An 11953-nucleotide genomic window follows, 5' to 3' on the forward strand; every position below is an offset into this window, starting at 1 on the left:
TTCGAGCTAAAATCAGCCATGGTGTTATTCCGAGTAAATCACCCGTAAGTTGCACACAAAGTGAAAAGTGCAATCTTTTTTATGCAAGCTGGAATTTAGCATGCTTTATGCAAGCCGTTAGTGAATCGGGCCTTTTTTAGCTGGAGCACTCTCAACACACTTTACATGATCCGACGTGAACACACACACACTCACACACACATACTGGTGACGGCTGCCATAGAAGGAGCTTAACCTCCATTGGGAGAAATTTGGGTTTTCAGTGTCGTGGCCAAGGAGGATTCAGCATATGGACACGAAGAAATGAGGATCAAAGTGCCAAATTTGCAATTAGCCGACAACCAGCTGTACCAACTGAGCCACCAAGACGCTGTAATGATGCAGGCTCACACTTACTGCCAATGTTGAATCACCACTTCACCTAATAAATATGTTTTTTGGGGGGATTTGTTGGAGAAAGTGAAAGCGGTAACTGCAACATTCCTCAGCTATGGCAACTTCAAATGTTATCGCTGAAGTGTCACTATTGTAACAAATACTGTCGTTTTTGTGCTGCAGTGTGAAATCCATGAGATCTGTTTCATCCTTATCACAAAAACTGGCGGTTCCTAATCTGGAGTGCAAATCTCCTTTGAGGGAGTGCCAGTGTTTATAAGCGGGCATTGTTTGTTCGAGACACTTTGTGGAACTTAGTGAGGATCACAGAAACTATCTAATGGTTCTACTGGATCTATTTTACGCTTATATTTTTGTAAGTTATTGACAGTTGGGTTGATGCAACAGAGTTCGGCTTCACTGAACCATTGTGGGCAAATCAAAGACACAATGAGGAGTCCACTTTTTCTCACCGTCGACACTAATCCTCGCACCCCTTGGTCAGTGTGGCCTGAGACCTCGTTCACACGTTTCTATTTGCCAGATATTTTCCATACTAAAAAAACAGCATACTAAACTAAAACAAAACCACTTTAGCCAAAATACAGAAATACATCAAAAACAGGGACGATGACATAATGCATACGTGTAACGATAACATACAGCGTGTACAATGGTAATAATTGTTGCACGAGTGAGAAAAGAGTAATTTGTGAGTAATTTGCGGAGTAATGAAAAAGTAGAAATGCTTCAGGTCAAACTGGATTTTAACTAATAACAAGAGAGTTTGAACATTTGTTGTCAAAGCCAGAAGAAGCGCAGTAGCTTCTGTTGCACAAACGCAACCTTTTAATCCTCCATTGTTGTGTTGGCCGGGTTAGTGCATGTGGAGCTATGGCCGCCGTAGTTTAGCATTTTCATTGTGAGGAGAGCAAGTCTTTTCAGATTTATCCACTCTCAGAGCCGGTTTTAAAAAGTCAGGTTCATATGAACTGCATTTCCTCAGTATAACTAGTAACCTTTAGCTCCTGCTAGAGTGCAACGCCAACGCTACATAACATCTGCATGATAAAATGATTTATGACAAGAGTTTGTAACTTAAAAAACAGTCAAATCGAAAAAAAAGCCTTATGAAAAAGCATATTGGGCGGCAGGGTAACAGGGTTGCTCGTGTCGCCAGCACAGCCATTAAAACATTAAAACTTCTGAAAATATTGATGGGCACTTTAATCAGATGGCATTGGGGATCAAATAACTAAATGTCCACCTCATTATTATTCTCCTTGCAGGCTTCCAGTTTTGCCACTACAGTCACTTAAAAAAAACCATAAAAGCATTTTATATCATTGGAAGCAGAATGGAGCAGGTATCTACCACCCGACCCACCAAAAGGTAACTTATTCACTGCGCGCGGCGCAGCGGGAGGAAAGGAAATATGATGGGATACATCCGAGTGTGTAATGATCCGTGACCGTTCCGTGTTGCTGCAGATGCGCAAATGAGAAAAACACACAGATGGCGCGTGGAGACGCAAAATTAAGGAAATATCTCCCCCAGATTTAATCGACTGTCATCTCTCATGCAAGTTGCAGTGATAGAAATATTCTCCGCAGCAGCTTTTAAAGAACATTTTGCTCATTTTGGTACAAAAAAAAAAAAAAGATCAAATAAATAAACACAAAACAGAACATGGTATTTAGCAGAGCACTTCATCAACCGGCTGCTCGGAAAGTGTGGGTCAGGTCACGGGCTCTATTCAAAATCTCATTTTCCAGGACATGTCAAATGACAGTGAGTAATATGTTTCACTTGTAGCAGTCTACTTTAGAGAATACTTTTTTTTTTTTTAAAAGATACGGGCACCAGCTCCTCTCAGTTCGAGTGACACGACGTCGTTGAGCTTGATTATACAGTAGTGTGACGTGTCTGACAGTTGAAAGCAGCTGTGAATCAAACACTCATCTGTGGTGTAGCACAGTGTGGGCGCAATGCAGACAATGTGACGGAGACACTCGGTTCACACTGTGCGTAATGGTGAACGATGCCGAATCCTACAAAGATCGAGCCACTTTTGAAAACACAATGGTGAGTGTTCCGACTGCAGCATTTGGTTATATTTCTCCTCACCCGTCTGAAACTTGGAATAAATGACTAATTAGCAGCCGTTGGTCGATTGCCAGATCTTGAGTAATGAGATTTGAGTCGAATTGGTTTTTATTTCAATTTAATTTATTCATTAATCATTTAGGATTTAATGATGGTGAATTTCAACGTAAACAGAAGAGCATACAGCAATTTGAACATAAAACATCTGTAATAATAGAAACATAACTGGAGAAATCCTGGGAAGCATTTTGTACCTTCAAATTAAATTCTTGTACGATAACAGTCATGATAATACGTGCTTGGATTTCTTCTCCACTTATTGTAATAATCAGTTAACTGTCTTGTTGGCACATGTTTGAACAAGCTGCAGGTGGTTTAAGTTAGTTTTCAGGTCCAGTTAAAAAACTCCAGTGCGTGTTTTCAGAGCGATACACGGTGAAGTCCTTGTCAAAGCGCTTCTTGTCTTCAGTACAAGATTGTTGTTTCTGTGTCCATGTGTCCTTGAGCAAGTGGTGTGTGAGCATCACCATTGGTGGACACTTTTACTTTGGTCTCATTGGTCCAAAAACATTGAGTTTATTGCCCCAAATCCAGATTTTCCTTGATTTTCCTCCATTTGAATATTGCATCATAGGAGCTACATTCAGAATCTGCTGTGTCTGTGTCTGCTGTGAAGAGGAGGAAGTACTTCCTCTCGTGGTGCCAAGTGCCAGAGCAGAGCTGTCTAATTGTGGGAGGAGTCAAAGGGAGGGCCTAACTTGATTGTGATTGGCTCATCCCCCGATGACACTATATAGGGTTTGATTTCTGATTGGCTGGTTGGAGCAACACACTTTTTAAAAAGTGAAACAAGCCAGGGAGAGAGAGGACAGACTGTCTTCACTTCTGGGGCGTCAGTCCAGGTATGGGGGCGAATATTACTGTTGGAAAACCTTTAGAAAGTGAATTTTTCATAATATGACCTTTAATTTTGACTTGAAACAGGAGATGCTAATAACACAATATTGCCCGGTTATTATGAGAAAGAGATTTTCACTGATTCTAGAAATCACACACAAGCACCAGCTTCCACTCGAGTTTCATCATGAATTCTGTGGACGCTGGTCTTCATTCAGTTAGTTTTCCTGTCACCACCTTGATAAAAGGTTGATCAGCCACGAACCCTTTGTTTTTCCCGTGTGAAACAGTGTTTGTGTTAAGGCATTTCGTTCATGGCTTAGGTCCGATTAACAGCTGGGATTCAGGACATTAGTATTGGAGGAGAATCACGACGAGTGTCCTCGGTCATGTTTACTTGTAAATGTGATGGAACGCGGCCATGCCCGTTCCACCTCCTGCCAGCGCCGCCGTGCACGCGGGTGGTGGACGGTCTCCGTGGCAGAAAGCCAGCAAGCTCCGCCTCGAAAGCAGCCGAACATGAAAAGAGATCCACAAAAGAAATATGCAAAGCGCTCATCTAAATCCTCCCAGATTACTTCGACACACAGCGTCCAGCCACTGTGCATCTGGAAGAAAAAAAAAAGAAAAAACCCACTTAGGAGCTTTTAAATCAGCCCGAGGTCTTTGATGTGCATTTGCCTCCCGGCGTGTGGAAAAAGCAGATATAAATATGTATCACATTAGCTTCTGGAGCGCATTATTCAAGCTTAATTCCAAAAGGTTACATTTGCACCGTGTTTTCTCAGAGGGGGATTTTCCCCCTCACCAAAGGCGGACGTCTAATTTACACTTGGACGATAACAATTTACACACATTTACATTCACGCGCTAATCTTTCTTTCGGAACGAGACCACACAGAGTCAATTTTCCAATAAAACTCCGATACTTGATGCTAAAGCCTGAAAGATACAAACTGCCCCCCCTACATATTGATAAGGGCTCGACTTCCAGAGTAAAACAACTCGGGAGGAATCCAAGGACAAAGATATCACAGTCTTGTTTGGTTTGAAAGAAAGTACAGAGCAGAAATGTTGATATGCCTGTTTTTTTTCCCCATAAGAATGCAGCGCATGAATATTTATTTTATCAGAGAGGACCACCAGAGGATCCATGCCCTTCCTGACTCCCTGACTGATAACGACTCCCTGACTGCTGCTTGCATCTGGTGTGACTCAGGCTTTTCCACAGCTGTTCACAGCAGAGGCGGGACACCTCCACTCAATTAACACACTCGTACAGCGTATTAGCAGTCTGTTCACCATTACAACTACCTCCAACATTCAACTAGATGAACAAAATCTGAAACTCAACTGTATTTAGAGGTACATTGTATTATATATTCAAAACGACACAGTTCTCGTCCATTTGTTTATATCATTTTATCAATTCACAGTCAACAAGCAGGTGTGTTTGGCAAGAAAGCTGGAGAATCTGGAGAAAAGTGAAGCACCTCGAAAACATGTTAAGTCGTTTTAGGATAAAAACACAAAACGCAAAACTTTGGCTGCTTTTTGACTGAAATGGCTTCCACAGTGGAACGTTTTAAAAAGCTGTGACTCTCGTCTCCGTGCAAAACGCAACTTTCTGACAATGCTCCTACTGCCGTCTCTGTGGGAACGGGTGGGAAACACAACATTCTGAAAACGCTCCCGACTCCTGTCCCCGTGGAAACGGGGAAAACGCAACATTGTGAATACGCTCTGACAGCCGTCTCCATGGTAACGGGAGAAAAAAGCAACATTGTGAATACGCTCCGACAGCCGTCTCCATGGTAACGGGAGAAAAAAGCAACATTGTTTTTGAAAACGCTCCCGTCTCTGTGGTAACGGTGGAAAAAGCTATTTTATTTTTACCACACTGCATCTTCCGTCTCTGTGGAAATAGGGGGAAACACAAATTTTGAAAAACCCAAAAAGAGGAAAACGGAACTTTTTGAAAAGTTAAGACTCGATCTCCCAGTAAACGGGAAAATGAAACTTTTTCTGCTATGCTGCTCTGCTGCTATGCGGTGACCAAGGTCGTAAATTGTCCTGCACGTGGATGTTATGTTGTTAAGAATTCATAACAATGAATGTGGTGTGTGCTGTTCGCCTCCATGAAAGTCGACATTTCCTCCACGATCATCTGGACATGAAGACATCTTATTTCTTACAAAATGATACTGAGCGGACCAAAACGATAAAGAAAAACCATTTAAAGAGGCGTCAATGTTTACGTCATACAGTTCATAACTGTTCTTATTACATGAAAACAGCACCGACTAGCATTTCTGCTGCTTCTGTGTAAATGGACATCATTGGGTTGGGGTTGCTCCAATGCGAAGGTTTTCCAAAATGCTAAATTTCACTTGAAAGGTGGTCATGTCAATGGGGTATTAGATAGGCCACAATATTCTTGCTGTGAGGGAACAGTGCTAATCACTACTCCAAGATGGAACCTTGCAAAGCCCAACTTAAACATAAATCACTAACAGGCATCTTTTTCTCAAGTTCATGATTAAAAAGTTTGGTACAAACATTCTAAATTGCATGTGGCTGGAACAGTCGATAGACTTTCAGTTAAATCGTCAATTACAAACGGACATTAGTGACAACGATTGTGGCATTTAAAAACTGTGTGTGAGGCTCAAATGTGCAGAATAAACAACAACTTTGAATCTTTGAGGATTCCTGAGCTCAGTGACGCTCACACCAACAGCTGGGCAAAATCCATCTTTCTGACAGAATCATTTCCAAAGCCCCCGACCGAGCCCCTGGATGCACTTCTGAGCTACGCCCACCTGGGAGTGTGTGTGTGTGTGTGTGTGTGTGTGTGTGTGTGTGTGTGTGTGTGCGTGTAGCAAAGAGAGAGCATGAAGTTGAAGTATGAGTCAATCGAAGCAAAATTCTGAGGCATGGCACAACCAGCCTATAACGTTCAATCAAATATGCTGTACTAGTTTAAATGATAAACGCTCTTCACTTATATACGAGTGCATTTTCACCGCTACAGCAGCCTCGCAGCACTTCACATCGTCAGTCGCATTCACTCCTTCGTGCACACCAAACACGGCTGCCATGCAAAGTGGCCTGACCTCCATCGGAAACACTTCGGGGTTCATGAGGAATCGGTCCGGACAACCAAACATTTCAAAGACAACCGGCTCAACCAACTGAGCCACAGTCGCCCACATTCACTAGATAGGAGACGTCCATTTGTTGGGTGCCAAATTTCACCGTCCCTGCATGAGTTTGTGTGAGATAAACTGGCTGAGAGATCTTAAAATGTGACCACCATTTGTCAGCAGATCTGTCAGGAGCAAGTGCACAAGCTGCTTCTCAGCACTACATGTCTCGCATGTTTACTTGGGTGTAAACACACTGTGGCACGATATCAATTCAGAAGATTAAACCCCCTGTGGCAATTGAACGGAATCAACTTAACCTTATGCTTATAGTTCTTAGCACTGAAAGAGACCATAAGCTTTCTTTTTTTAATCAAGGAATAAATAAAACATCATGTCTCTTGTAGACACATAAATCCTGGTAATTCCATTCTCTTGACATTTCTTTATGAATTATCCATCCTTTCCTCCCGAGCAGCCGCACAAAACTTGTCATGTTCTGCAATTCTACATCCTGATCGTCTAACTTCACAGATGCTCAGCCCTTTGATGTCTGGTATTGCATCATTAAAATCTCCAATATTGCAATATCCATGTCTTCCGTGTGCCACCCTACAGTTTATAGTAAAAACAGGAAACACAAATTCTAACTGCATGAATTGTACAATATCCTATTGAACACGAAAGACATGGTACTGGATGAAGTACTGTGGGAAATCTAATCTCAATGTCGGAATATTTACGACAGTATAAAGTTTTATAAAACAGACTTAATACTTTTTATGGATTTATTGGACAAAGGCTAGTGGATGGATGATGGATGGATGGATGGACAGATAGCAGGCCGGTGTAAGAATGATGGATCAATGGTTAGTAGATGTCTGAAAAAAGTTAGATCCATGATGGATGAAAGAAAGGATGGATAAATAGATGGAGGATTAAATAGGTGGATGGATGAATGATGGATGCATGGATGGATAGATAGATAGATCCATGGATGGAAGGATGGATGCATAAATAGATGCATGCATGCATGGATCGATGGATGGATGGATGGATGGATGGATGGATGGATGGATGGATAGATAGATAGATCCATGGATGGAAGGATGGATGCATAAATAGATGCATGCATGCATGGATGGATGGATGGATGGATGGATGATATATGAATCGGTGGGTGGATAAATAGATGCATGCATAGATGGATGGATGGATGGATGGATGGATGGATGGATGGATGGATGATGAACCCAGCAAACCTTTTCTATTCCTCCAGCTAAGTTTTTCTCGAACACGATGTTGAAAAGAACGGAGTCACATGTCAGGTTTCCACGGCTACAGTATGTGTCAGGAGGTGTCAGTGGTTTGTTGTGCATCAGCACCCGATATTATCGAATACATTATCCTTGCTCAACTCTTTTGTGCGACTCTGATCTGAAGTTACGGTACTGAAAAGTTACTAAGAAGTAGCAGACATCTCCTTCTTTCTGCCTGAAAGCTCACGCGGACAAAAGATTCTCATTTTCTGAGGCACGCACGCACACACACAGTGTGTTTAATCGAGTCTGGATTAAAATGCATTTGGGAAAAAGCCCAATGAGCCATAAGGACTGAAATCATTACAATAAGTGTTGAAAGCCGGATAAATGAGCATTTCAAGACAAGCTGGAAAGTGAGAAGTTATGGCCAGCTTACCTGTAAATAGGATCCTGCATCACCATCATCTTGCTCTCGTCCCACGTCCACTCCTTCTTCTGTGTGAACAACACAAAACCATTCATTAGCACCGTATTCCTTTGTGGCAGTATAATTGAAATGTGATAAGAGAGCACATCAGCCTTTATTGGTGTTCAGAATAATAGAATATTTAGATATCCATGTACATTTTTCCTTTTCTTTTTTTTTCTCCCCTTTGATTGTCCGTTTGATTAAACCTTTCAGTTTAATGTCAAATCCCAAAATGTCAACACACACAAGCACACTAGAATTATTCATATCGATTTCTGTCCCGAGGAGGGCTTTGTTGACTGGGTTATTCAATCACTCCTATCTCCAGTCTTTCACTGCCTCTGCCATTCTCTGGGACGTAAATAGATTGCTGCCCGTCATACTTGACATTTCCGTTTTCAGGACAAGGAGATGGAGGGAAAAAACTAACAAAAAAAACAAACAGGTGAAGGTAAATCATCTATCTATTGGCTGGCCTTTAATTTCGTCCTGTCAAATAAAGTGACGGCGAGTCTTTGATGATGGATTCAACGGTTACCGATCGCAGAGCAATCACACACATCACTTCTGATTCCTCAGCTCCCAGCTGCTCCGAGCTCGTGAAATGAAAATGAGACGAGAGCAGTGCAACGTGCCGTTTTTGTTTTAGGAATGGAAATAGGAGAAACTCCAGTCCTCAGATATGATCTGAAGTGTGAAACCATCATTCACTTTTCATGCAATTCATCATATGAGAACTGGGAATGCTGGATGAGAGAAGCACTACAAGAATACAGCTCAACATTATACTCTTATTATTCGATTATCACATTATTTGACACACAAGTGATCATAAATTACACTATTTAGTCACATCTGAGTTTGTTTTTTTAACTAATATTTATACATTAAACAGTGGGATGTTTTGCCCTTTTGTTGTGGCAAAGCATCGTTTTTCTTTCAGTTGCTTATTGCGACTGATTCAATTGATGCTCAATTTCCTGTATTTTGTCATAAGTATTTATTTATTTTTCCATTAACAAATGAAACATTACATCGTAGGACAGTGTTACTGAATAGCATGCAGTCAGTCTTTGATAGAAATCCAGTGAGGATATTTTCCTATTTTGAGACTTTTGAGCTAAATGTGGTAAAACATATTTGACATTGTCGTAAATATAAGGCTTTTCTGGTGTAAACATGACATACGGATGTTTCTTTGCAAAGATTCTATGGAAATATCCTTACACATCTCTCTTGATGAAGTATTGTAATGAATGTTCTTTTAAAGGTGAATGATTCCCTTTATGGGATGCACAGCTAATTTTTATTTCTTGAAAGAAACAGGGACATTTTAAAGTTATGACACCATGTAGTTATAAGCATACAAGATGTAGATGTACTAAGTTAGATGTGCCCTCACTTTACATTCCATAAATAACCTTTTGACATCTTTAATCACTTTGAAGGCCACATAAATGTCTTCCAAATTGGTAAAATGATTACCGACCACTTCAGGGCGGAAAAGTTTTCCTCTGATGGCCACAGAAATAAAATGGAGTAATTACAATTTACAGCAAATTCGAATGTGGTTGAATTGACCCTCTTATTTCCATGACCCAGAAACTCATTTCTTCCCGGCATGACGCTCACGAGCCATCGTTTGTTGAGTGAATGGATGGATGTTATATTGCATCTGTCTACATCCACTGGATCTAAAGTGAAGGTTGCGGCAGATCGAGCCTGCCCCATCTGCCATTGGACAAAAGACTGGTTATGCTCTTGCGCTGGTCACCAGACATTTCACGCTCCAACAGTGTAATCACAGAAGTTATTGCAGCTTGTTGGATGGCCGAAACCAGAAAAAACCCTGAGTCTCTGCCACAGAAACCAATCAGGAGCACAAATCAGAGCTGAACTGAAAAAGCTTGGAAACCAAACACTGGGCCAGCTGCAGATTGAATCATTCCTGCTGTAACCTCTGGATTCCTTCCACTGTTCGCACCGCATGCAACTCCACTTTAAGCCTGGCTATCTGATAACACTTAATGAAATCACCGTGGGTGTTGTCGTTAAACATTCACCATTTTACTCTTCTCTTCGGTCTAATCATCAGCTTACTCTTTTTTCATGCCCACAGAACTGAGCTCACCAACTCTGCTGATGGAGGAAATGAACAAAACAATCATTCCAAGGTTATTTCCAGAGACCGATTAGCTCCGACTGGCCCCTCCACAGAAACAAGCAGGACATCGATGTTCACCCGGGTTTACAAAATATCAAGAGTTGCCACGTTAATTACACTTCACAGAACCCAGCCTCTATTTACTTCAGCCAGAACCAGAACCAGAACCAGAACCAGCACTGCATGATCGTTTGCTTCAATATAGAAGCAGAAGCTTTGAAAACTAACTTGGTTTTACGGCCGTCTGACTGCGATGGGAGCATGGCAGCAGCGCGGGAATGACCAGAGGCCCATATTATGTTTTAAAGTCGATACTGATCTTTAATAAATATCAGTTATTTTGACTCATCCTATCAACTTCTGCACAGATAAGGATGATTCCACCTCAAACACGTCAACGTGAGCGGCCTAGAAAAACAGCCACGGTGTCACGATTGGAAGTGATTTTAGTCAACACAGCTAAAAATCAGACTCATTTTAATTCAAAACATTCATTTGACAGATAAAATAGGTTTCATACATTTTTTTGGAAGGGACAAACTGACTGGACTCCGGCCGGCATCATGGGCTTCTTTCCTCATAGAAAAAATGTTTACCAGTTTCCTCCTTGGACCTTTTAATAGATATTGACCGCTGCAATGCTAAGACACCGGCGGGTTTGGAGACGCTCTGCTTGTCCAGCCAATACAATGTGTTACTTGCTAAATCCTCACGACTCCAACCACAGCACTTTAGAGGACCAAACGTTCGCTCGCTGTGTAATTGATCCCACCTCCAAACAGGTGCCGCGCTGAAGAGAATCGGCGTTCACTTCACCTGTCGCTTGTCGTAACATTATGGCAGACCAGCGTTCGCTGTTTCTGAAAGGAGCAACTCTCGGAGGAAAGTGTTGACAGTCCACACATAATTCTTTTAGGAGGACTCTGCGCAGCAAAACTGTCTGACAACTTATAAAATACTCGTTTCAATTCTTCACTGGAAGAGATATAACATAACATTCAGCACTGCCGGGCTTCCCACATCCACTGGTTTACCTCAGGTTAAGCTGACTCCACTGTCAATCTCAGCAAATCTGACAGCAGAGAAAACTGTCTCCAGTTGCTTCGCTCTGTTTTCTCCATCTTTAAGTCCTCCCCTCTCCTCGTCTCTGCTCGTTCACTGGTTTTCAATCCCACTCAGGCCTTTTTGACAATCCCCACATTCCTTCAGCGACCTGCCCTCTAGTTAAGAAGGCGATCGATCTTCGCCTTCCACCACAAACACAGACCGAGGAAATGAATCGGCACCGCTTCTTTTTAAAGGTGACTAACCTGGTGTCGCTGCACAACTCGTTTTCTGCTTTACACCTCGATGTATTTAATACTATCTCATAGCGTCAGCTTGTTTATTCCAGATAAGGTCATGCATCCACAGGAAGATATTTCCATGTGCTGCAATAATGAGAGGGGGAGAAATGCATCGCAGCTTAAAACCAATCGGCCTCATTACCACATCACATAAGATGATGTTTTTCCTCATCGTGGCATATTTTTGA

At 41.8% G+C, this 11953-nt stretch overlaps 1 protein-coding gene across 1 annotated transcript in view; it reads right to left on the reverse strand.

Annotated features, from left to right (window-relative positions):
• LOC308115865 (carboxyl-terminal PDZ ligand of neuronal nitric oxide synthase protein-like) overlaps nucleotides 1–11953 on the reverse strand; it is a 210466-nt gene that overhangs the window by 116675 nt on the left and 81838 nt on the right. The window contains exon 4 of the mRNA XM_080473688.1: nucleotides 8223–8281. Within this exon, the coding sequence (XP_080329814.1) occupies nucleotides 8223–8281 (59 nt within the window). The remainder of the gene's footprint in view (nucleotides 1–8222; nucleotides 8282–11953) is intronic.

The sequence above is a fragment of the Lipophrys pholis genome, assembly GCF_963383615.2.
Source record: "Lipophrys pholis genome assembly, chromosome: 10".
NCBI classification, from domain to species: domain Eukaryota; kingdom Metazoa; phylum Chordata; class Actinopteri; order Blenniiformes; family Blenniidae; genus Lipophrys; species Lipophrys pholis.